The following is a 25329-nucleotide window of genomic DNA, read 5'->3' as shown; positions in this document are numbered from 1 at the left end:
ATCTCTTTTGCCTTCCCAGTACACAGGTTTCAGTTCAAACAAATGATACAAACCAGAGTTAGATGGAACTGAAATACTTTTGGAAAGCTGCTGACATGATTAGGAAGAAAACATATATATCTACGTGTTCAGATTCAAAAACATAACACAACATGCACAAACCAAGCACTTTATAAAACTAAATACAAATTTTGCCTACAAACTCAATCTTTTTTCTTGCTGCTGCTCTGAAACACCTTTCTTTTCCTTCTTTGATTTTTTTCCATAGTAATTAAACTTAAAAGCTATTAAAATAGGAACTTGGAATGGAAACATTGGCAGATCCTTACATACAGCAGAGTGCAAAGAAAAACTGTAATAAGAACCTGTCAAAACCGAAATTGAAGGAGTTTGAGAGACCAGAAGACTATAAAAACATGTCTATTTCTAAGGTTTTGAATGATGGTATTTTTAGATTTAAATGCTCTATGTGTTTCCACTTATTACATAGTGAAGTGGGACAGATGAAATCTATCTAGGCATACAGGACAGCTGCTTCTGTAGTTCAAAGATTTCAGTATTGTCTTGAAGGTAGGTAAAAAGCAATAGCATCAGCTTTCCCTGTGTCTTTGTATGATATTAGTATTTGGAATTTAATGTCCCAGTAAAAGATCTCTTTCTTCTCTTTTCTCTGTCTTCTTTTACAGCTGCTGAATATTAAAGAAATAGAACTGAAAGAAAGCAAAATAAAGCAAGCCTATTTCAAGGAAAATTTTAGCAGCCTCAATTCATTCCCCATGTATTGTTACATGCAGCTTGAGCACCTTGCCCCCTCCAGTGTCTTTTTTCTAAATTTAGTACCTATAGATGATGATTCTCACCTAATGAGCATTCTTTAGTGTTCTCCTGTTCTTCACAGGTCAATGGCTTGCAATTTTGTACCCACATGTCTATGAAGACAAAATTTCCTCATAAATAATTCTCCATATTTTTGATGTTCAGTAACTTCACAAATATCCATATCTCTATTTTCAGTATCCACTAATTTTATTTGTAGTGTTAAGGGAATAACTGTCAGAGCACTTTCTGTGTTGTTCAATGTACAGCCTCTACAGGCCTCTGTCCATCTGCAAGTCCATCCCAACTTGTGATTTGTGATTGTAGACAAAGAATAACTGAAGAATATGGCAAGCAGAAAGTAATTCTGCAACATAGCAATGCACACTGGGCAGGTTTTGTATGGGGAAGTGACATCTCCATTTTATGGGTTTCGGTGGCCAGGCAGGTTTGGCACAGATCTGAATGGAGAATTTCACATGTCATGGAAGAAGCATTGATATAAATTCATTATATGGCCATATTTATTACAGATCAGAACCTCCCAGCTGTTAAAGGCACTGATCAACTGATGGATGCATACACTCTGAAGGGATGAAGTAAATGTAGTTAGATGCTTCTCAGTGGTGCCTGTGACAGGACAAAGGGCACAAACTGAAACACATGCAATTCCATGTAAGCCTCAATTCCATTTAAATATTAAAAGGGTTTTTTTGTTTGTTTGTTTGTATTTTTTCCTGTAGGAACAAATTTCCCAGATAGGCTGCAGTGTTTCCCTCCTTGGAGTTGCTCAAAACCTGGCTAGACATGACCTTAAGCAATCTGTTCTAGCTGACACTGCTCTCATCCTGGGAGTGGATAGGTGCTACCCAGAGCTCCAAGCCACTCACTGCTGCTCTGTAACTATTTTATATCACTCAGAAAAAAAAGGAAAAAGTTTTTACAGACTTGCAATCAATAAAATTACCACTGTGATTGCATATTGTAAGAATAAGGATGCTGAGGTTTTGTCCTGGCCAAACACAGCCTATTGCTTTCAAAATATCTAAAATTCCCTCTGCTGCTTAACATACCAAGCTTTCTCATTTTCTATCCAGAACTTCTTCAAACAGAAGTGGAACACGGAAAGCCAATTGCACCATAGGGAAAGTGACTGATTTGAAGTGGCAGGTGGAGTTTTGCTACCATTTATTTTCCCCACAGAAATGCTTAGTGTATTTAGGTCTTCAGCACAAGTTAATCTGGGACAAGGTGGATCAATATGAGCAATTACACAGTGGCCACAGAGAGACTGGCACTGTTCTGCTCTTGGTGATCCAAAGTGAATCTGACCTTCAGAAACTGTGAATGGTTTTCTGCACAGCTTGTTCTGTGAGGTGAAGGAGAAAGCTTAGACTGTGCCACTGCACCATATGGAAAGTTCAAAATCCATAAACACAGAACTACATTACCAATGAATGCATATGTATTAGGTCATCACTATATTTTGATTATTTTTAAATTAAATAATTATCGGCCCACAAATTACACTCTAAACAACAACAACAAAAAAGATTTTAAAAAGCCTCATAATTTGAGAAGCTTCAAAAGGAAAAAAACAAAAGCAAAATACAGTAGCATAGAACTGGAACTAGAAAAGTCCTGTTTCCTCTGTTACTCATGTGTTGATTAAGCTGCTCTTTCTTCCTCGGTGACATATGTTTTGGTTAAACTGTGCTTTTAATTTTTTTTTTTTTTTTTATTACTTGGTGGTCATAATAAAAGAGGAAAAATAGGGACTAAAGTGAACATTTCCACTGCTAGAGTGCTTTCAAATTATTTTAACTACAATTAATGTATATGTAATAGAAATAATGAGCTAGAGTACAAATTTAAGTATAATGAGGAGAATATTTTAGTTGTATGAGAAAACACAAAAACAGATGAACAAGGAATTATAAGAATTTTCAACACTTTTGATACCTCAGGTGTATCTGTTTAAACATTGGCTGTAGTCACAACTACAAGGCAATGAAGACAAGAAGAGGAAATGTCTTTAAGAAAGAGAAGAAACAGGGATTAGAGCTCATGGAGTAATGGCTAACAAAAATTTATGCAGTTGTAAACAGTTATAAAATACCTGATGCCTGAACACGGGAACTGAAAAAAAAAATTAAAAAATGTTTATCTTGAATTTTATCATTGACTTTGTTGGTAGAACTCATGATTTGTATTGATGCAACTGACACTAAATTCTATTCCATTCCAGTGTGTATTGTAACATTTACAGTCTACAAAATCTCACTTTTGTTGCTTTCTTTTAGCTTGATACGTAAGTTTAAAAATGTTTAATTACGAACTGGCCTCTGGATGGCTTTGTGATCTGAATGAGCTGGGTCTTGGTCTTCTTTAGAGGCTGATGCTAAATTAGTAAGTGATAGTTTGATTACACTTTAGGAAGAATCTGAAATATTTCAGAAACTTCACTAAAATATTTCTTGGTAACTGAACTCTTGCCCAAGGGCCTTTTTAGAACCTTTTTAGGTTCTAAAGCAAAGATACAGCCAAACTGTTTACTAAAAATCAAGGCAAGAACACTTTTTTTCAGACTTTGATCCCAATATAATCCCCCTTCCTATAAAACCAAAACTACTTATGAACTAAAAGCTTCCAAAGTTCTTTACAAATTCTTATGGATGAAAACATTGTTCAAATCAATAACCAGAGCATACATTATTACAGCCTGCCATAAATGAGACACAATCACCTACCAGCCCAACAGCAGAGTACAGAGACAAGTGGTTAGAAAAGAGAGTTATGAATTTTAATTTTCTGAGGTTATTAATGAAAATATGCAGCTTAAATATGATGTCTACCTACACCACGGACATTGGTGTTGTGCTCAGCTGTATTCTAATTCCAAAATAGAAGGATAACAATTCCCTTCTTTTAACTGCTAGGTGAAATTGCTGATGAAATTATATTTGATTGAATGTTTTCATGACTCACTGAGATAATGATGTGTGAAAGATACTTGAATTCTGTTCAAATGCTGATCATTAAATGTCTTGTACCAGTAAACTTCACAGACTATGCCTTGATTTTTGGAAGTTCTAGTCTCTGTATAGAAGATCTCCAAAATCAGATATTTTATTTAATTTCTTTTGCATCAGTACAATCACATTCAGTTCTTGATCAATTCTAATGATCAATTATTGATCTTTATCTCTGGTTAATATATTTAATTGTAAATACTTTGGAAACTTCATTAAATAATTATCTTTCTATAGAAGTAATTTCATCAGATTTAATATATTTTGAGATTGTAAAACTTGGATCCATGCTTTTTGTTAGCAAATAACTGATATATAATAACTTACATAACTGAATACCCTATTTTTTTTTGGACCTATCTCATAGACTTGCCACTCATTTGGAACTCAATTGAAAAAACTTGTTACAACATGCAGATACTTTCCAAATGGAATCAAATTACCTGGCTGCTCAAAATGATTTCCAGGGATCAAGCTTATCATAGCTCTGCTATGAATATGAAGGCCTTGAATGGGATAATTTGTTTGAAGGTAAAAGAGACTGAGAAATGAAGCTAATGAAGGCTTTCCACAGTCAAGTTCCCAAGTGCATTGCTTTCCAATGAATCTGAAAAATTTGAGATTTTCAGACTGCATTAAATTCCAGGAGCCTGAGTCAAAGTCTGTCTGCAGTGAGAACTGTACCCAGACATGAGTCCCACAGGAACAATCAACCTTCTCTTCAGTCACCTATGGAAACATTGCTAGAGATATTTCTGTCAACCAGTTTTGTTGAATAAAAATCACATAAGGGGCAGCAGAGTTTGGAAGACCTGGAATAGATAATAGCAGACCCACTAGTTAAGTGAAATTTTTGCATTGCTGTAGAGAGGAAGGTCTCTTTTTTATTGATGTTGCTAAAAGGATCAAATTCCTTTTCTGGACTCACAGACTTCACAAAACTTAAACACAATATTCACTTGACACACAGACTTTAGGAAAGAAAAAATATATTATACTGTTCTATCCTTGCCCTTCCTTAACTGGAATGTTGTTAGATTTTTGCTATTTTTAAAATAATTTTTATTTTTTAATCTCTAAGGACTAAATAGTCCCTGCCAACTCATCAGATGAAAGTTCCTAAATGTTTTTTTTTCTCTGAAATTTTTATCAGCAGTCTATGAGAAAGCCCAATTTTAAAGTATGTTGATATGTTTACCATTTCAGTTTATTCCTTTTTAAAATGTTTAAGTTCCCTCCTTCTCAGAGTGCCCAAAGCATGGAAGCACACATACTATCTTCATTGATTTAACTTTCCTTTCACAAATCACAGAAGGCTTCCTCACCTTCTCTTCAAAGAGACTCTATTATTTTTGTCAAAGGATACTCTATACAGGCAGAGCTGAATTCTCTTGAAACTAATACTCCTCTCACGCCCTCCTCTCTATAAACAGTAGATGCAGGGAAACTACTGTGAATGACACAAGATAATCCTTGAACAGCTGACAGAAAAATTAACTTGAATGCACCCCTCTTCTTTCAAATATCTGAAATAGTTCAACCAGCTTTTCATATTCCATGTTTCATCATTTCCTGTTCCAGCTTCTGTCAAAACAAGTATCACAAGCTACAAATACCAAAAAATGAAACTCCAGATCTATTTTCATAAGATTTTGACTTCAGAGTTAGGCTATGTTTGGACAGACATGAAGTAATTACCAAAATGCTTTGCTGGTCTTGGATTAAAATGTGATTTACATGTGGTGATCAGAGAAACCATAGTGAGTTTTGTGGAGATATGAGCAAAAGGTCATGTAATGAAAAGTATCAGCTATGTAGGTAGAGCATAGAGACATCACTGTCACAACATTTGATGTTTTTCAGCTCCTTTGTAACATGAATCTGTCATATTGTCAATACAAATGATACAACTCACTCCCGTTACTAAAATATTGTATATAATGCTGTCTTGCTCTCTCCTGCACAACAAAAAAAATTCAATATGGTACAAAAGTTACCCATTTTTCCTTCTCAGAACAAAACAGATGTCATGAGATGAAAATACAGCACACTTGAACAGAATAGCTTGTGCAGCTGAGGACAGATGCACTCTACTGCTTCCCTCAGTGTTGCAAAAATTCAACAAAAGAGGGACTTTCTTTTATCATTCTGATTAATACTACACATGCCATTTTAAATGGTTCATTCACATACCACATTACCAGAAAAAGGAAAAAAACTGCTCTTTGTACTTAAAGACCGTGTGCAGAGTGGCAAAACTGTTCTAGTGTACAGATAAGCAATCTTGTAAAGTGCAATTACATCTGGCATTTAACCTGCAGTGCTTAAACTACTTTTACCATACAAAGCTGGACAGAACTTATTTAATCAAGCATAATCTGTTAAACAGATGTGCTGCTGAGTACAGAAATTACCAGTATAATTAAATCCTATAATGGAATTATATTTTCCTTCTCTGAATCATTTTAAAGCTATTCTTACATAGACTTCCATTGTGATCAAGCTGTAAATCTGCCTTATTAAAATTATTTCAAATGAATAAGCACATTTTGTATTTTATGTGTTCCTGAATACTTCAGCCTCTATGCTTTTATACTCTGACACACTAAATTTGTAGTACATCTACAGAATAATTGAAAGGCTTTTGAAATTAATAACAGAAAATAGAGACGAAACCCCACAAAATAACAACACCTTTTCATCTTTCTGCATCTCTGAACAATGTTAACATTTTTCATCTCAATATTGTAGAAACTGTAAAGTCACTACTGTCAAACCAATCAGCTTGACAAAACAAAACAATTATGCCATACCCAGGCTAACATTCAGCATGTTCTTGTCACTGGCTGCATTTTCATATCATATCCCAGAATCCAAGATGCAAACACAATATTTAGTTTACCGAACAGACTTCTGACCTCTTATTCTCCCTCAACACTTTGTCTCCTTTCTTCCAAGTGATAGTTGGCTTTGGAGAGGCTTGTGGCTTGCACTCAATGACAACTTCTTGGCCCTTGGTAACAATTATTGTTTTCTTCATTTCATTAAGAGGGAAAGTGGGAGCTGAAGCTGTTAAAAAGAAATACATTAACTCTACAGAGAACAACCAGTGCCTTCTGTTTCATTATGTTCTAATAAAAGATTAGAAAAATAGATTTGGTTTTGGGAATAGAATCTCCATTTCTCTCTTTGAAATTATTATGTCAAAGTCAAAATTTCTTAAAAGATTTAAAATCAGCAGCCAGGATTATATAGTACATTTATAACTTAATCCAGCCACAGATTAATGAGAAATCTTTCACATCAGCAGGTTAGACTAAAACTACTTGTGAAACCAAATAACTTTTGAAATTAAATGATGCAAATATTTTAGCTACACTTTTGCCACTTTTTTTTTTTTTTTTTTTTTTTTTTTTATTAAACCAAAAACTTGTTAAAGGTAAATAGTTAAAAATTAAATGGAGTTTTATTTCCACAACAATTCAAAATGCACTCTCTAGAATTAATGATTACAGAAAATATTACTGTTGGAGAAATTTTATTGCTTTCAGCTCTTCTATTTGTCTGAATACTCAGATTGTCAATATGAGAATTTCTTAGTAGAAGATATTATGTCTTGTTCTTAGTATTTCACTTTTTAAGAAGTCCCATTGTTTTCAAACAAAAGCTAAATTAATAAATGCATTACAAAATGGCACTAATTACTGTAATTTCACACCAAGAAAGGAAATTAGTTCTCAAGTAATCTCATTTGATTGTGTTTTTTTAGCTTCTTTTGCAAGGTCAAAGGCTCCTATCTCACCTACACCTACCAGGACATTAAACTTCATTGCCTCAAATATGTAGGAATTTCCTACCATTATTTTGGTTAATCCTCATACCAGGGATATTTATATGGACAATTTGTTCTCTTCTTTTCCCTTTGGTAAGGCAGCAAATTAAACACAATTGCTTCTTTACTACAATATTATGGTTAAAATTTAACAGGGGTACAATCTTACAAGTAAGAAAATGAAAAGCTAATTTTACTGCAGCAATATTCAAGGTCTATTTCTGATAATGAAGAACATCAAAGAAAGTGTGCAAGTACCTGGCATACTAGGTATGCCTATTTTATAACAGATACAAAAACAGAGCAAAAGAACACTGTAGCCAATAGGTTTGTCACAAATGACCAAAAAAAAAAAAAATAGTGATGAAAAGCCAATCACTGGCCTTGGCTTTTAACTTTATGGCTATAAAGAAATTATTTCAAAACTTATCAGTGAAATTCTAATGTTGGCCAGCTAGGAAATTGCTGAAATGTACTAGAAAGTTTATTTGCCAAAAGAGCCAAATGGTAGCTGAAATGCAGTGTATTTCTGCAATTATAGCTTTGTTACTCATTTCACTGGGAATTTATAAGAATAATTCACATTGCAGGTCTGATGAGGCCATTAAATGACTTTGGTGGACACCTTTCTTCTGCTACATCATACCCTAATGAAGATGATATGAAGCTTACAAATCTGTCTCACTTACTCCCCTGGAAGGGCACTTATCACTATTGTTCCATTGCATCTTGATAATACAGTTTGCTTTAAGGAAAATTAGTGTTGTAAAGTTCTTCAAGTTTTTCTTCATTAACTGCCTGCTTCAGCTTTTGGATAATGATATTTTTATCATATTTCTGAGTAACACCATACAGTATATTTGTTTATCTGTGGAGGATAATCACCCAAGTATGTAATTTGTATTATTAGATCAGTTTTGGGGATTTCATAAGATTTTTTTTTTTAAACTAAGATCATGCATAATTACTTTTGAATAATGGCCAAAGTAGAAATAATAAGCTAATTTTAACAGAGATTAAAATACTTTTACTTCCTCTAAATTTCATCTGTACATATATTTGAGGGAGTAAAACATTTTTTTCCATTTATTTGAACTGAAATAGCCTTATATGAGAAATACTCACAAAATGTTGCTGAGTCAGTTATGTATGAATGACAATTTTTGGTTAACAGAAGGCTCTATGCTCTCTGGGGCAACAAATGACTCACCCACACCTAAGTAACAAGAATTCAAAGAAACTACTTTTAACTACTCTGCTGTTTGGACTGGCAGAAGCTGTTCTTTGTCACAATAGTCTAAGGAAAAAATTAATTCTCAAAAGGGGAAAAAGGAACAGCTGGTTCTTTTCCAATACTCACCTAAAATCTTCAGCTCGGCACTGGCATAAATCGTACCATATTTATTTTCTGCTAAGCACTGATACATTCCAGCATCTGACACATTCACACTTTGGATCATCAGAACACCATTAAACATCTCAATCCTGCTCTGTAATAGAATTAGAAAAAAAAATTAAAAATATTCTATAAAAGCAAAAAGACACTGGAAAATTGCTGTGCTATTAGCTTAAGGTGAAGTGACAAAAAATGACCTAAAATAAAACTGAGCAAAAAGCTTCATTGGGCTTACCTTTTTCCTGTTATACAAGAAATTGCAAGAATAAAAAGTAAAAAAATATTTGACAGTCAATATTTTCAGAGTAAATTCATTATATTCAAAGCTTCCTTTTTTCTATTTGCTCGTTTGTTTGCCTTTACCCTTACATGGTTTTTAAAAGCAGCTCATCCTGGGAACTTTAAGGAGGCAAGAAATCATTCATGGATGTAATATATCTGATGATCTTCAAATATATAGCAGATGTTTGGTCTCAGTCATGGTGCTACTTTTGTAAAACCAGATATGAAAGACTGCTTGCATAAGTAAGAATGAAAGGATCCAACTTCTTTCATCATTAGTACAAATTCCTTATTTGAAAGACCCACTAGTAGAAAATAATTGCCACAACTGGAAAAGAAGGAGCATCAATAGCTCTTTATGGAATTGAGTATTTCATGAAGCTATAATATGAATAATTTGAACTTCTCTAAAACTCCAAGTTCCATTATAACTGTTGTTGCAAGTTAAAATTGATAAGGCATAAATTGTTTGGGAATGCAGAGGAAACTGTGATAAAAAATTCACTTTGTTGTAAGCCCTCACCCGTCTCAAAGTAAAATTTAATTTGAAATTTTAGAGCCTGGAGAAACTAATGGTTTGGAAAATCAGAGAACCAAAAAGTAGAGATATTTAAATTGCTTCAATTTCAGCACTAATAGCTCCATCTAAAAAGGCAGAAATGAATAGAGCAACCTTATTTTCAATGCCTCACAGCTTCAAAAGTAAACTGTTTTTATGTTTCCTTTCTGATTGTTTGAATAATTGGTTGATGTTCACAGATAGATGGAAGGGACATTTGCTGAAAAGGAAGACATTACATCTTTTATATTCATAAATCCATTCTGTGAGCTCATTTGCAAATATAGACATTTCTTTTTTCCAGAATCAAACAGCTTTATTTAATTCTGGAAAAATAGGTTAAGTAAATTTACAAAACTTTTCTTTACTCCAAATAATCTGAGACTATAAAATGGAAAGGTATTAGGCAAAAAACCCACATGAGTCAGTGAGAGAAACAGAAGAAAGTGAAGTAAAAGACAGACCATGAAATCAGTGGTCTTTTAAAAGAAAAAGAGAATTTTGTTGATGTCTAATTCTAAAAAATACCAGGTGATTGTAGTAAAACATTTTACATTCTGGGAGTCTTACATGAACCATTTTAATGGTCTTCATGATGAGTTCTGTTACTTGCAGAGAACAAATCGAATTGCCAATGTGGTGTTCATTTTTTTGCATTAACCAAGCAGTAATTTCTGAAGCACTTTTCAGTGCTTTAACTGTCTTTATCTGAATGAAAGAAGGACCCAGCACCAGGTGACTCCCTGTCTGTGTACCTGTGGCCAGAGAGGAGCTCCGTTTTTCAGCCAGCGATACGTGGGCCGCGGTTTTCCAGTGGCTTTGCACTCCCACCGGAGCTGATCCCCACTGTCCAACTGTGTGTCATTCAGCTTCTCCACCCAGTGAGGGAAGGCTGCAAGCAAAATTGCTGTGTTAGAGTCAAAGATTGTAAAGTGGTAAGTCTCTAGCTGATGTGCAAAGACCTAATCAATTAAAAAGCTTAAATTAATGGACCTTACAACTTACCTTACTCTCAGAACAAAGCACATTAATAATAAAAAAAAGAGGCTCAAATCAAAAGAGACACTAATAAAATAAAAAAACTCTGAACTTTTAAGGAAGTGCTGTAATGGAACTAACACGACCTAGAATAGAAACTCTCCTGATTTAATAAAGTCCAATGGATTAAATTGTACTATTATACTATTGGGTTCATTACTTCTTAATTTAGGACAAATGTTTGGTAGTCACAATAGATCATTTCAATAATTTACAAGACCTAAGATATTTGAATTGTGGTGAGGAGGTTAATTGTCATAGGCTGTGTTTCATGTAGTTTTCTCAGTTTACAAGGAAATCATTATTTAGCTAGGAATGACTGGGAATTAGGTAAAGTATTTGCACATATTTTTGTTAAAGTGTCTTAAGTTTAATTCATATTTTAAGGGCAAAATGCTTTTAACAGTTTTAAGCACAGAACACAAGAGATTTCCAGCATCCATCAGGAACATAAATTACGCAGTAAATCAATCTTAAAACAGTCTTTTCTTTAAAGGCAGGCAGTTGATAGCTGCATATGTGATCACTAGTACCTAACTTTCTTGAAGTAACCCATCAAAAATAAGGCATATTTTCTTCAGAGAAGTAGAACTTTAATGTGGCAGTCAATCAGATAGCTATTTGTAGGATCTTATAATTTGGAGAACATTATATGACTCAGTGAGAAACTGAGCATTGACATGCAGAAATAAAAATGTATGCTTAAAAGCCAGGTTTTGGGTTTTCATACTGTAGCCATATCACTTTATATAACACAGAGGGTGATAAATGACAATAATTAATTTAAGGATATAAAATGCTGGTTTGGGATTTTTTGTTTGTTTGTTTGTTTTGCTGTTGTTTGTTGTTTTTCCAAATCATAGAGAATAAATAGCTAAAAGGCATTGCTAAAGGGATGTAAAATTCTGCATGGTACTAATAGAAGTCCAGATCTGTCATAACAAAGTCTCTGCTTCAAATGACAGATAATTGATAATGTACTCAAACATGGGGAATTGAGTTTAAAAATAAATCTTTGAATCTAGCTGGCATTTGACAGGTCATCAATCAAAGACGTGAGAAGACATGAAAAGGCATGACAGGTGACTAACTGCTTCTAGCTTACATCTTGTGCATGGATGATAAAGAAAGTGAATGAGGTGTCTATCATTCCTAAGCAGGGAATAGTTGGCTCCAGAGTCCCAGACCAGACATTTGTCAGAAACTGGAAATATATTAGAAGAATCACTCATTTCCTTTTTAGTAGAGGGAGACAGAGAGATTGACCCAGCCCCACTCCCAAACCCAAGACAAAAAACCTACACTTCCTTATTCCTTTTATTACAGACAAGGCAATGCATGGAATTCTCTTCATGTGCTCTGCTGTGCTGAATTTCTTTTTTCTGAAGTTATAACAAAGGGTCCTACAAAAGTCTGCAGAAAGAAACAGGTTTTGGGCATCCCTGCTCATTTTTTATCTGTTTTCCTAAAAGTATAATTTAATTGCATTGTATAGTTGCTATTCTCATTTTGAGTGCTTCAATATACACAAAGGAAGCATGCTGAGAAGAAATAGTTTCCTTTGAAAATAACGACATTAATATGATTCCGGAAGATGAGACAGTTAAATGTGTAGCAAAAAAGTCATAAAAGACAGCCAGTGGTACCACAAAATCATGCAGTTTCAAAGAGGAACTAAACTGTTCCTGTTTATATTTACTTATTTTCACTATTTTGTTTTTCTGTAAATTTTACTATTTGACCCAAAACATATATAGTCTCACATTTCTATGTTGAATTTGGGCTCATCATGAACCAGTGTCCAGAAAAGAGTATGCACATTTTCACTCTGAAACAAAGCTGCCCCAAGCCTGGCTGCAGACTTGTTCTCTTCAGAACTGCTGTTCCCCACCCTTTGCCTGTGGCTGTCTTGCTAACACAATTCTGGCACAGGTTTTCTTCTGAAACTACAAACTTGCAAATCACAGTGGTATGACCAATTGGTCAGAACAATCTTTTCCCATGAGTTGAGGTATTTCTACTCTAAATTTTCTCCTCACAGCCTAAAAAATAGGACTGTGGAGTCACATTTCTCAAACTGCTGAAGTTGCCATCAGTGAAGGCAATAAATTCTGAGAATAAAGTAGCAAAGCAATAGGTAGATGTAGCTGGAATAGAGCCAAAAGTGTGATTGAGAGAAACACTGCTCATCACTTTTTGGCTTCTATTTCTCTATCACAGAGGATTCCCTCTCTGCTAGTTAGCAAGGGTCACTCTCCATAAAATCATAACCCTTGTTCTAAAATCCTGTCAGTACTTTTAGAGCTGAAACATTTAACTGAATGTACAACATCTGACTCAATGTACCATTTTTGGGTCTTTCTTTTTCTAATGAAAGTATTTTAACACAACCCTGATATATGTGTATGCAAAGAAAAAAACTTCACTCCATTCACTTTATTTGATTAGAAAATTTAGCCAGATTTCAAAAGTCACAAGTCCTCTTTTTTTCTTATAAATGCAACATTCTTCTTGGGAAAAAACAAGTATCTTGTTTTTCAATCTGCCCAGTGAAGAGTTTTGGGTGACTGTAAGAAAAGAAAGATGCATTTTAATGTTCAGTAGTGTTTATGAATGTTGTGCCAGAGCTCTATACAGTGTTTCTCAGATTTTTAAAAGGCTATCCAATCCATTATTTATTTTATTTTATGCTGCATTTCTGCTCCTATTTATTCAAGGATGTAAAAATGTTTTACAAACATAAATTGGCAATAAATCTGCAAGCTTACTGGCAAGTTTTTAAATCCTCTATGCAAAATGAGATTAAGGTGCAGAAAATGTAGGTTATTTCTCAAAAATTTAAGCAGCTTTTTGTATGAGAGAAAACAAGGACAAAATTTTACATAGAAAAATTCCTTAAAATAATATCCTAAAATGTGAATGAATACAGAGTTCGGGATTAAAAAATTTTATTTTCCTGTATATGAGATTAATTGGGAAGAATAAAGTAGGAGAAGCATATTGAGAAACATAAGTGAGAAAGTCAAGATAGAAAATTTAAAACTAATGTACAATTTTGACTATAAAATCTCTTCTCTTGCCAGTTTTACTGTGTGGGACTAGCCTGTAGTGGCAGGAGTGGATTTTTTTTCCCACACAGTTTTTATAATTGAAATCAGTATGATCAGTTACACTGCATTACAAAATATTCCTGCTGTCAGATGCTTGTTCCACTCTTGTGCTATGGCAAGCATTCCCTCCAGCTGCCAGGAAATCATTGTTATGTGCAGGATGAGCCAAAAGAAGAACAACCAAAATGTGATTTTAATAATCATATCACAACCCCCTGCAGATCTTGGTAGTAGAGAGTAAGTAACAGAGAAAAAAAACCCAAAAAGTTAAGAGTGAGAGAAAAGCACAATTGCACATGCCAGTGCTTTCCATTGGGAAAATTCTGCTAGCCAAAATTTGAGGAGAAACAAAAAGGTTAATGGCAAAGTTATCCACTCCCATTTTAATTTTTGTGCTCTCTTCTCTTAATCAATTTGAGCTTGAATAAAATTTCACAGAAACTTACAGGATGCACAGATCACTTGGGGGAAAATCACATCTCTCAAAATAGCTTGCAATGCATAAGATGATGCATGGCATTTTAAAAATTTTGGTTTTGATGCCTACAGCTGAATTTCCACTGTGTGTTGAGACTACAATAATCTGAAGTTGCCAGCATCCGAAACATTGCTTTCTGAGCAACATCTGAATTGTCAGCTGCACCAGGCAGCCATGGTGTATCTGGATTGCAGCAGCAGGTAGGAAGTGAAAAATCACTAGTTTGTGATTAAATGTGACTAGGCAGGCAGACTGGGTGTCCTGGGCTTTCTCCAAAATAGTCTGTGGTGACCCAGATCAGATGCAACTGACAGGATGAAGAAGATTCAAGCAGACAGCGAGTGAGTTCCTACAGAGATATGTAAATTGTGAGCCCGCACTATGACACAGCTGGTCCTACAGACTGCTCTGAGATGTTACAAGAAACCCCTGGTAACGAATGACTGCCTACATCTGAGTTTCTGAGCCACAGTAATCGTTGTTACCTGGAGGAATAAGATGTCAGTGAAAAGACAGTGAGCTTACAGGTAAATAATTGATGTTGGCTGTTGTTATGAACAAAAGGTACAGCGGAAAAGGCCATTCCAGATAATGCCCCCAAATCCTGCAACATTACCTGCCAGCAAGGGAAGCTGAGAGTTTTGTGAAGTAACATTTGGCTAAATTTTGTGTAGAAACCTTCTCACACAAACCCTCTTACACCTCTGGAAAGAGTAGCCAAGGTTTGTGAGACACTAATGCTCTCTTCAGGAGCATTGAAGGCTGAGAGTGGCTCCATGGGGAGTATTTTATCTTGAGGCCAAGGAAAAGCACTTGTGGGGGGGTAGCAAGCTCTGTGCTTCTTGTCCTGCTCTATTGGAGGTCACTGCTGGTTTTTGTCCATCTGAAAGCCCTCTGTAACTTGTTCTGACCCTGCTGCCTGATGATGCAGAGAGGGGAAACTTAATGTACAAGTCTCACCTATCTGTTACTAGAGGAATGAAGCAATATGAACTCTCTTCTTAAAGTGTTAAAAAGTTGTCCTAATATTACTGCAAAAAACACCAAGGAGCTAAATTTGTGCTCCATTCCATAAAGGCAAAGTCTAGAAATATAATTTAGACAATGCTGAAGAATGAAAATTTCATATTTCTATGTAAATAGGACAAAACTAACGTCGTAAATATTTTCCATGGATTTGAGAACCACATTTATTTCTGCTCAAAGAAAAGGCTAATGAGAGATGAAGAGTTGTGTAGAACACTGTATCATATTTGCTGTCATTTTATGCCACAGATCTGCATGGTGCTCCTGAATAAATAATTTCATTTTATAGCATCTTAGCTTCTCTCTTCAAGAGCACCTTTTATATTCTTTTAAGTCTAAAAGAGGGAAACAGAGATAATTGTAACATCTTTATATGCTCCTTTGGCATCTAGCAGTTTCACAGCTCTAGAAAACAGGTACAAAGAGTATGAGCTGGTATACATCCCATAACTCCAATTAAATTTTCTGAATTTCTAAGATTTTAAGAAACATTGTAGAAAAAGACCAGCTGCTAGATCCCCTTGGCCCTCAGGTGCCTTTCATGCCTTTTTATGCCTGCTATACTTTCATGGAAGTAATTTATAGTAAGAATTTGAGAAATATCAGTGGAGTATTGTCATAGAAGAAGGCATGGAGTAGGTGCTGGGCTTTGACTGCTGTTTTCAGTAAAAGTCTTATAAAACCTTTGCTGCCATTGCAAAATGGAAAATCTGAAATTAAATGCACAGTCTGTCATCTTAACCACCACATAATTTTTCCAGCATATACAAAAAATATTGAAAACAAACACCTGCCCTGGGCTCTAGGTGGATGAGAACGAAAAGCAAGGAAAGAAGCAAGATCCAGAGATATGCTGATACTCACTAAAATCACCTGTGTTAAGATAAGGACATTGGAAAGCCAGAGAAGACAGAAAAATTCATTATGGACCTGAAAATATTGACATATGTGGAAAGTAATCTAAATATACTATTCCAGTCTATAGTTATTTGATGAAAGTGTGTAACAAAGACAGAAAACTCTGCATAGCTGGTAATGGGAAGAAGACATGACTAGCCATGGGCTGAAATCAGAAAAAGAAAATTGATCAAGGGGAGAAACATTTTCTTAGACATATCCATTAACCTGAGGTTCTATCTAAACTGCAGCATTTGGAATTCCACTGGCTGGAATATTTGAAGACACAGAACAAATCTGTTTGGAAGATCTGTTGCATAACCTACCATGGCAATTTCTTCTGCTAAGTATTTAAGGTTGTAGGGTTCATAAAATGATAGAAAATAGTGTGGCTAAAATTGCTTAAAAGTTGTGGGACTCAATCTTGTAATATATGCCAAAATTTGACTTGTAATTATTCATGGTATGGATTACATAGGTTTTTGTTTCTAGACTCTAGAATGTAGCAACAGTATAATAAAGAATTCATGGAGTTTGTTAAATATTTTTATTTTCAGGGTTTCTTTTTTATTTTCAATCTGATGCATAAATCTTACTTTTATGGTCACTCAAAATTTTTTTTTTTGAGTCTTAGAAAGTATCTAACACTTTATGAAAATCAGAACTACTGGAAATTGGGCATATCTAGATTGAGAATTTTCTGGATAATTTTCCTTCTTCAACACCCATTCCAGTATAATGAACTTGACAAAGCTCAGCAGCCAAGCATGGCCCATGCAAAATGTTAATAAAAGTGTGGTAATAACCCTAAAACAGCTTCAGCATTGTTTTCTGACAGATAATTCATGTTTAGATTGCACATCATTGTTATATCTGAACTAAAAGGAATAGACTTATAAAATTATAGCTTTACTCTTTAATTAAAAAAAAAAAATAAATCCCATGTGAAATTGTATTTAATCCAATTCATCAAAGGAATCAACATTATTTAATTTTCAGACTTTACTGCAATACTAAAGAATAAACACATATACTTTAATTCAAAACTATTTTTGGTGTATGATGTGTACTCTATACAACAAGGAATCTTGTTTCTACTGAACCTTGGAATACTTCACGTGTAGCCAAAGCCTTAATTGTGGACAAAGCATTTCAGGACATTGCTGTGTGCAGTTACACTTACTGTATACTTGTAGCTGTCCTCTGAAGACATTTCTTCCACGAGAGTTCTCAGCCTTACATTCATACATTCCTGAGTCCTCTAGCTGCACATTAGGTATTTCAAGCACAGCTTGGGATTTTCTCAGGCGGGCTTTACTTGGATTATGACCATTAACTTTCCTCCAAGAGATTGTTGGAACAGGGCTGAAATATTTAGTAAAATTAATGTTAACATTTTTCTGCTCTTGAGAATATAGATTCTGTTATCTGGTAGTTTAAACACTTAATAATCTAAGCAGCAATAAAACATAATCACAATTAAGGTTCATATAATGGTTGATATAGTTCACTTTCTATAGGGAATCCTTAATAAATGGATTGCTGCACGGAATGTGTCTCTTTCACCCACAAGGGAGGCTGTTTTTATTGAGATCAAGTAAATCAGTTGAAATCACTCTCTCTAGAGTTTCTTTAGCACTCTATGCTTTACTCCTGAATGCTGCCACTCCATAGGTCAACAAAAATAACAACTTCAAAACTTGGATGAATTTAGCAAATTCCAAATCATCCCAGTTTTCCTGCAATGAAGGTGCAGCTTAGGTCAATCAGTGAAATCTGTTTAGGTGGAGAATTTCAACACCACTTTTTCTTGGGTAAATTAAAGTGACCAAGGTATGGAGACATTTTTCTTACAATATTCTTCAAGATGCAAAATTAGTTGTGTGAGATGTACTAATGGCACTGCTGCTTCTGCCTCATAGCATTACACTCTTGCTTTTGGCACCAGAAGGGTTTTTCACTTCAGCTTGCTGTTCCACAGAGGTCTGTGAGGACCCTGGGTCATTTACATTCATACTCAGGGAAGAAATGCAATAAATATCAGTGTTTGCACTGATAAAATTTTCTTTTTAGCTCAAAAATACATCAGCCATTGTGCACATAGTGGGTCTTGTGGCCCAGACATATATTCTTCTAAATATGGCAGGTATTTAAGAGTAGAAAAATAAACAAAAAAAAGAGAACTGTTGATAAAAAAAATATTTGATTGCAAGCTGAAAACTGGAGTACTTCAGGTACTCCACAAGAAGCTTGGACACCATAAAAGAAAATATAACTTTTTCAAAAAAACATTTTTTGTATTTATTTCTATTCTAAGCTTAGATATAAACACAGGACCTTGTGGCAGTTTAGATGAGGAAAAGCACTTAATGATAGTTCAAATTAAAATTAATTTAGCTTAAATTCAAAACTGCTATGAATTGCTGTCATAATTTTCTAACTTTCACTTGCTATAAATGCATGAATTTTCATTAAGAATATCACCCTTTCTCTCAATATTTCAGGATATCCAGCTTGAGACACAAAAATTCAGTATGTGACAAGGAAGTTCTGGTTATTCTTGAACCAGTTAGAATCAGGCTGAGTTACTGCAGTACTCAAACTTGCAGACAAGATGCTCCAAATTCTAGTACTTTATAGAGATTAGGACAATTCCCAACATGCAATGGATTATCAGAAGATTTGTCTAATTTTAACTCCTGAGTGCCATATACCACTGAATTTCTTTGAGCCTATTAACACCATTACCTTACAAAACCAACATGTAGTCCCATATGGAATTCATTTTAATACACCAGAAAGAGAAAAGAATTATTTCCCTTATCAGTTATATATCCCTTATATGCTGCACTGATTAATTAACCTGACCAAATGAACTTCATAGTGTGTATGTATTCATATCTAAGACATAGTCCCAACAATATCTTGCTATTCCTGCAAAATGATCTTTTATCAGTGTCAACCACAGAAGAAATACATGTATGGAACATTTTATTCTTTCTCCTTGCTAAACAAAAAAGGTTGGTCTCTTTCATTTTATAGACATTTGTGAATCATGTAATGGGTGTGGATCATAAGATCTCTTCTTTTTTTCTTTATTTCTCTCTCTATCACCATAGAAGCTTTGTAGCTTTTTCATTTTTTAATCTCAAATTACTTTCTTGATGACTGATTTAAAATTTTGGTATCCTTTGAGTTTGGTTTGAGGATTCTTCTGCAGCTTGTATGTTTCTAATTTATAGTTTGTTTCCTATTAGAAGTTATTTTCCATTTTTCAGTTAGAAGATCGAAAGAACTTCCCATTTCTATCTGATATGAGCTCTTCAACATGTTACATTTTAAATAGGAGGGATAAACAGGATATTTCTTTCTGATGCACTAATAAAACTTTCTGTCTTAACATTACCTGTTATGATATTCCTTTCACATCTTTAACAACATATTTTGATTTGCTATACTTTAATAGCTATATGTAAGTATCAGATGTATTACAAATAACAATCTTTATTTCTTTTTTCCCCCCTTCTTTAGCTCTCAGATTTAATTTCTAATTGCACATTTCATTCTGATATTCAAATTTAGACTTGCTCTTGAGTGACTTGTGGAGATTTTCCAAGTCTTGTGTTTTACATTCAGCTTTAGGAGTTAACTCCTTGTATGCTGGTCTTCTTTTTATATGGAATATAATTGTGTCATGATTGCTGGCTGCAAAACATCTACCATGGCCAGATAAGGGTTCCATTGATCATTATTTATCACAACACAAGTCCACAATGGGAATAGGAAATATTTTTTTTTTTGGTACAGTGTAATAGGACTCAGCAACTGCTGCTTTATGACTGAAATAAGTGTGTAGATACATTTTATTTGGGCTCTTAGGGTTGTCACATTGACTGCCTCTTGATAAGTATTTGGCTTTTAGTCCTGTTTCCAGTAAAATCAGGGACAAAAATCCTTCTTCTCTATTCTCATGGAGGAAAATGCATTCTGCTGAATAGCATTAGTAAAGGGAACTTTTTTGGAGGTGTGTATTTCAGAGAAAAAGTTGAGAGCTTCTAAACCATGAAAATTGTCTCATTTAGCTGCTATTAGATAATTCTGAAACTCATGTATTTGGAAAGTTTCCTTTAAATTGCATTTAACTAACTTTTTGAAATTTGCTTTTGTGTTTTCTGCAGCAAGTAAATGTGTATAACATGGCAAACACAGAGAAAACTGGCTGTCTGGGTCATTAGGAAGCACATTTTAAAACAACTCAGTTATTTCTTCATCAGTGTGAGGGAGTAAGCGGAATTTTTCAAAGAGATAAAGTTACTTTATCTGTGCAGATTTAATGACTCTGAAGGAAAGTACTCCCATATTACAAATCAGTATTTGCAGACAACTTGTAGCTCTGTTTAATGAAGCTTGTTTTCCTTACATAACTCACAAGTGACACATGAATTTTACATCTGAAATAAAAATATATCTATACCTATTTCTCCTTTGTGACTTCCGTGAGAATGAAATGAAACATATGAGTGAAGATGTGAAAGAATAAAATTGTGTGACTGTTCTAGAAAACTCCTAAAGTCCACCATAAAAGCTAACCAACATATGCACATTTTTCATCTTTTCAAATGATCCACAGCTTTTTGAAAAATAGAGCAACTGCAGAAGTATTTCTAGCATTAATATGAGTTTAATGTAATATTCATAATTATTGAATCTTAAAACCATTTTAATCCATTTCTATTTTGGTCTCAGAAGATATTTATGGGAATAGAGTTTCCTTGTTTATTTCAGTACAATTCACATTCAACACCTGTGAATAAATTGTTTTGAGCTTCAAGTGAGTTCAAAGACAAGATTTCTCCTCACTTTTGGAAAAAAAAGACTTCTGAATACTACTTGTAACTCTTGCAACCATCAAGAAAAACCCTACTAGATTTCAGAAACACCATAATTAAACTTGACATTAATCTGAACTGAAATAAAAAACATAAGTGGTCCCTGGTGACTGTGATAGACATTACTGTGGGCTTGTACAGTTTGATATTGAAGAAAATATGAGTTATAATTTTACCTTTTGCATTTAGAAGAGATTATAAGTGTCAGTTTTCAGCAGTATATTATTTGGGATGAGTGCTATTGAATTAGCTGGAATTCTTCACAAGCTTCAATAAAATATGGGGAGTAAAAAAAATTTGGATCTTTTAAAAAATTATTGGAAGCAATTCTTCTTCCTGTCAATTTCATATGTGAAAGAATTTCATTACATCCATTATTTATTTATTTATTTATTTGTTTATTTATTTTGGGAAAGGGTAAGAGTAATGTCTGAATTTTTAATACCTTTTCATGGATCTGAGCTCCTAGTATTTCAAGAATATTTTAAATAGGAATGCATAGCTCACTTTTTCTACACTCAGTTGGTACAGATTGATGTGATATTTTGAAATACCTTTATATACTACTGTAATTTAATTCCTCTCCACGATTTCTCTTTACCAAGCATTGGTGTCCTGAGCTGCACCTTCAAACCCAAAAGTTCACATCATAATATTTCTTGAAAACCTCTGTATGCCTATGGGGACTAGAAAAAAACCCTTGTATTTTCTCATGCCTCCCTGTCTTCCAACTGTATTAAATATCTTTAATTATTGTAGGATAATTATGAGGGTTAAAATGTTGAAGACTATAATGAAAATCTCTGTCAGGTGCTTTCCAGGAATGCCTATCAACCATTGACATCTACCTTTAGAATGTCCCATATCAATCAGTTCAGAGCTTTATGAGATACAATAACCACTTTTCCTTTCACTTGTTTTTTAACAGATAGGTAATACTCATGAAATTCAACAGCCATGAGTATTGTGATTTAAAAATTAAAAGAGAATAGAAGCAAATGGTGATGAGCTTGAAGCCAGTGTGCAAGAACAACTCCAGGTCTGCAGGTCACTTCAACAGATGCTCATGAATGTGCTAAAAACATCTACTACATATATGAGTATCCTGTATTAATGTGGAAGTGCTTTACCACCACTACTAGCTTGTTCTTTATGGCACAGAGCAAGGACAGTGCCTGCTTGGTTGCATATGCAGCTCCAAGCACTTTATTCACACTTTAAATTACGGCACGTTAGAGCATCTCTAACATCTAAAATAGTGCCATGTATAAAGATGATTCATTTTCTATAATGGTTCATTATTTGTAGTGAATTATACTCCAGAGCTTCTTTTTGCTGGTTGATCAGAGATTAAACTGATGTCTCAATCTTGACACTTAACTATTCAACAGCTAAATTTAGCTAACATAGCTGTCCAATACCCTAAGTTACATGATTTAACAGATAGTTTTGGTGATTTAAATTTTTTTCCAAATTCTTAAATTTGAGTTAATCATGAACAAATGAGTCACCTGATTAAGGTGTAATCAAATGAGAACAGAAGAAACATAATAGGCAAAGGTATTGGTTTGAAAAGTAGTGAGGAAAGTGGAAAAGCTATTCCACAACATTTTTGTTTGCATTTAAAAGTTAGGTAATGCTGTTTCACAGAATTCACAGAATGTCTAAGTTGGAAGAGACCCTCAATATCATCAAGTCCAATCCATTCCCTAACACCTCAAACCATGGCACCAAGTGCCACATACATTTTTTTAGTTTTCTCTGGATGAAATCACAACAGCACAGGTAAAAATTTAGTACAAAAGAAGTGAACATCTCCTCCTATGCATTCAGTGTTATCTTCACAGCAAAACTCTGTATTATATTTCTGTCATCTTATTATTGTAGATGCTATTTATATGGCAGGATTGAGGAAGTATTGAGCAATCATGTCTGTTTAAAAATGTTGAAAATAAGCTCTGTTTTTATTTCAGCCATGCAGTAACCATTTTTCCTAGTCTCTGTATCACACCCTAACCCAGCATGTGTCCAGGGGCATTCTGAAGAGGACATTCTTCTAAAAAATATTAAAGACATAAGAGGTAAATTATCTCCAGCCTGTGACTGATCAAGGCTGTTTAGAAGAGAATCTGAAACAACTTGAAAAGGAAAAGACATATATGATATCTGCTGTTTTACTATAGGGGATAATACCTGAAGAATACATTATTTTAAGTACGAGACAATGCTTTGAAAGAGAAAGTTTCTTTGGAAAGATGACATGTTTTTGGCAGGTGTTCATACAGATCTTCAGAGCCACAGTACAGCAGTAGAACTGTTGTTATTTGCCTTTTGTTAAAGCTATTTTATAACTGAACTTTTGTGTCATTTTCCTCTGCTCAAAACTCTGTCCAGGCAGACTTTCTGGAGCTTGCACATTGATCTAGAACATCCTGACTGTGCTGTACAGATATGGCCAGCATATGCATACAGATGCAGAAGATAAGGAAGACTAGTTACAAGAGTCTGAAAATCCAAAAAAAATCATTAAATACCATCAAGAATGGTGCAAATCTAAACATAAATCTAGCATGTTTGAAGAGTGCAAGAGGGCTTTGAACCTGCTGGTCAGACACAGAGTTTGAAGACAAGGAGTGTGATGATTTCCAGAAGTGCTGCATTTAAGGCTCTTGTGCCACAGTACCAAATACATTTATTTCTTCTGGGGAAATACTGAAGAGAAACATAGCAGTGGTAACTCTGGTGACCTGCTCTTGAGAAATTCTAGATTTTTTTTCCTTCTGATCCTCTCAGACTCTGACACAGAAGGAAAGTCTACACGTATGCTTCTTGATAGTAAGTTTGGAATGTAAAAAATAAAAAAGCTTCTCCATCTCTAAACCTACAGCAAAGCTGCACAAGTTACTGAACACAGTTTTTAGTATCATTTATAAATTTTCTTTGATGGTTCTGAGAAAGGGAAGGGATTTGTAATATTGCTTCTTCAAGAATGACATTCTACTGACAGGGACTTACAGTGTGACAGCTTTTTTTCCCACTTTCATTATGCCATATGGTAAAAACAATCAAATCTAATTTTTTAGATTTAGAGTGAGGCAGAATGAGGCCTGGGAGTGCTGCTTGAGATTTTTCAAAGAATCTTTATTACATTGCTATGAATGATGGCAATATTTGCAACAGTATTATAAAGTCTGTTCAGGAACAAGCCCACTTGAAGACAAAAATAAATCCAGCCTGAAAACCAGAAATAAAATCCAGTCTGGCTCTAGCACCTTATAGCATAAATACTTATTCACCATGACTAAAAATGAAATGAAAGTCTTAGAAATATTTATTTGATATAAACAATATGTGCTAAAAAAGAAAAAAAAAAAAAAAAAAAAGAAAAGAAAGAGAAACTTGGATCTATTTTTGTCATATAAACAAACTCAACTTGAAGGTGTCATGCCTGTGTTTAAAAAACTTCCTTCCTCTCATCAAAAGCTTATCTTGAGGGGAAAGGACATGCTTATTCATAACATTGACAAATATTGTTCTGCAGAGAGTGTTTATTTCCCTCTTGCAATTATTTTGTTATCAATAAAATTTAAAAGTGGCTTCCACAGCTTCCAGGTCTGGCATCTGATAGGATTAACAAAATGTTTTTCCAGTAGAGAGAACTGGTGTGAAGGGACATGGAGTAACATGATTTTTTTTCTCCTATAGAACTTTGAAACAAGTATTTCTAAATCAGTTTTTGTATCTATTGTGCAGCTTCATTTTGGGCAAATAATTAAACAAGATTAATACTCTATGGTATGGTTTCTGCATTTTAAAAAGAGAAAACAGACAATTCATTTCTCTGTGACCTGAAGATGAAAAATAGAACATCATGCTAAACCTTGGTTTTGATGCTAGAGTCGAATTACTACTTGTAGATTACTACTTGTTATCTTCTACACCATGAATTAGCTGGAGGTTTGAAAATGTTAATT

The 25329-nt window shown here is 34.2% G+C and overlaps 1 protein-coding gene across 2 annotated transcripts in view; it reads right to left on the bottom strand.

The window, feature by feature from the left end:
- The window catches only part of CNTN5 (contactin 5), a 576470-nt gene that overhangs the window by 104873 nt on the left and 446268 nt on the right, over positions 1 to 25329 (bottom strand). For both annotated transcript variants that reach the window (XM_056493993.1, XM_056494003.1), the window contains exons 10-13: positions 17650 to 17831; positions 10673 to 10809; positions 9041 to 9170; positions 6767 to 6917 (exon numbers count right to left, since the gene is read on the bottom strand). In XM_056493993.1, the coding sequence (XP_056349968.1) occupies positions 6767 to 6917; positions 9041 to 9170; positions 10673 to 10809; positions 17650 to 17831 (600 nt within the window). The remainder of the gene's footprint in view (positions 1 to 6766; positions 6918 to 9040; positions 9171 to 10672; positions 10810 to 17649; positions 17832 to 25329) is intronic.

The sequence above is a fragment of the Oenanthe melanoleuca genome, chromosome 1, assembly GCF_029582105.1.
Source record: "Oenanthe melanoleuca isolate GR-GAL-2019-014 chromosome 1, OMel1.0, whole genome shotgun sequence".
NCBI lineage: Eukaryota > Metazoa > Chordata > Aves > Passeriformes > Muscicapidae > Oenanthe > Oenanthe melanoleuca.
Note: the sequence above shows the minus strand (reverse complement) of the source record. Positions and strands in the feature narration are given on the sequence as shown.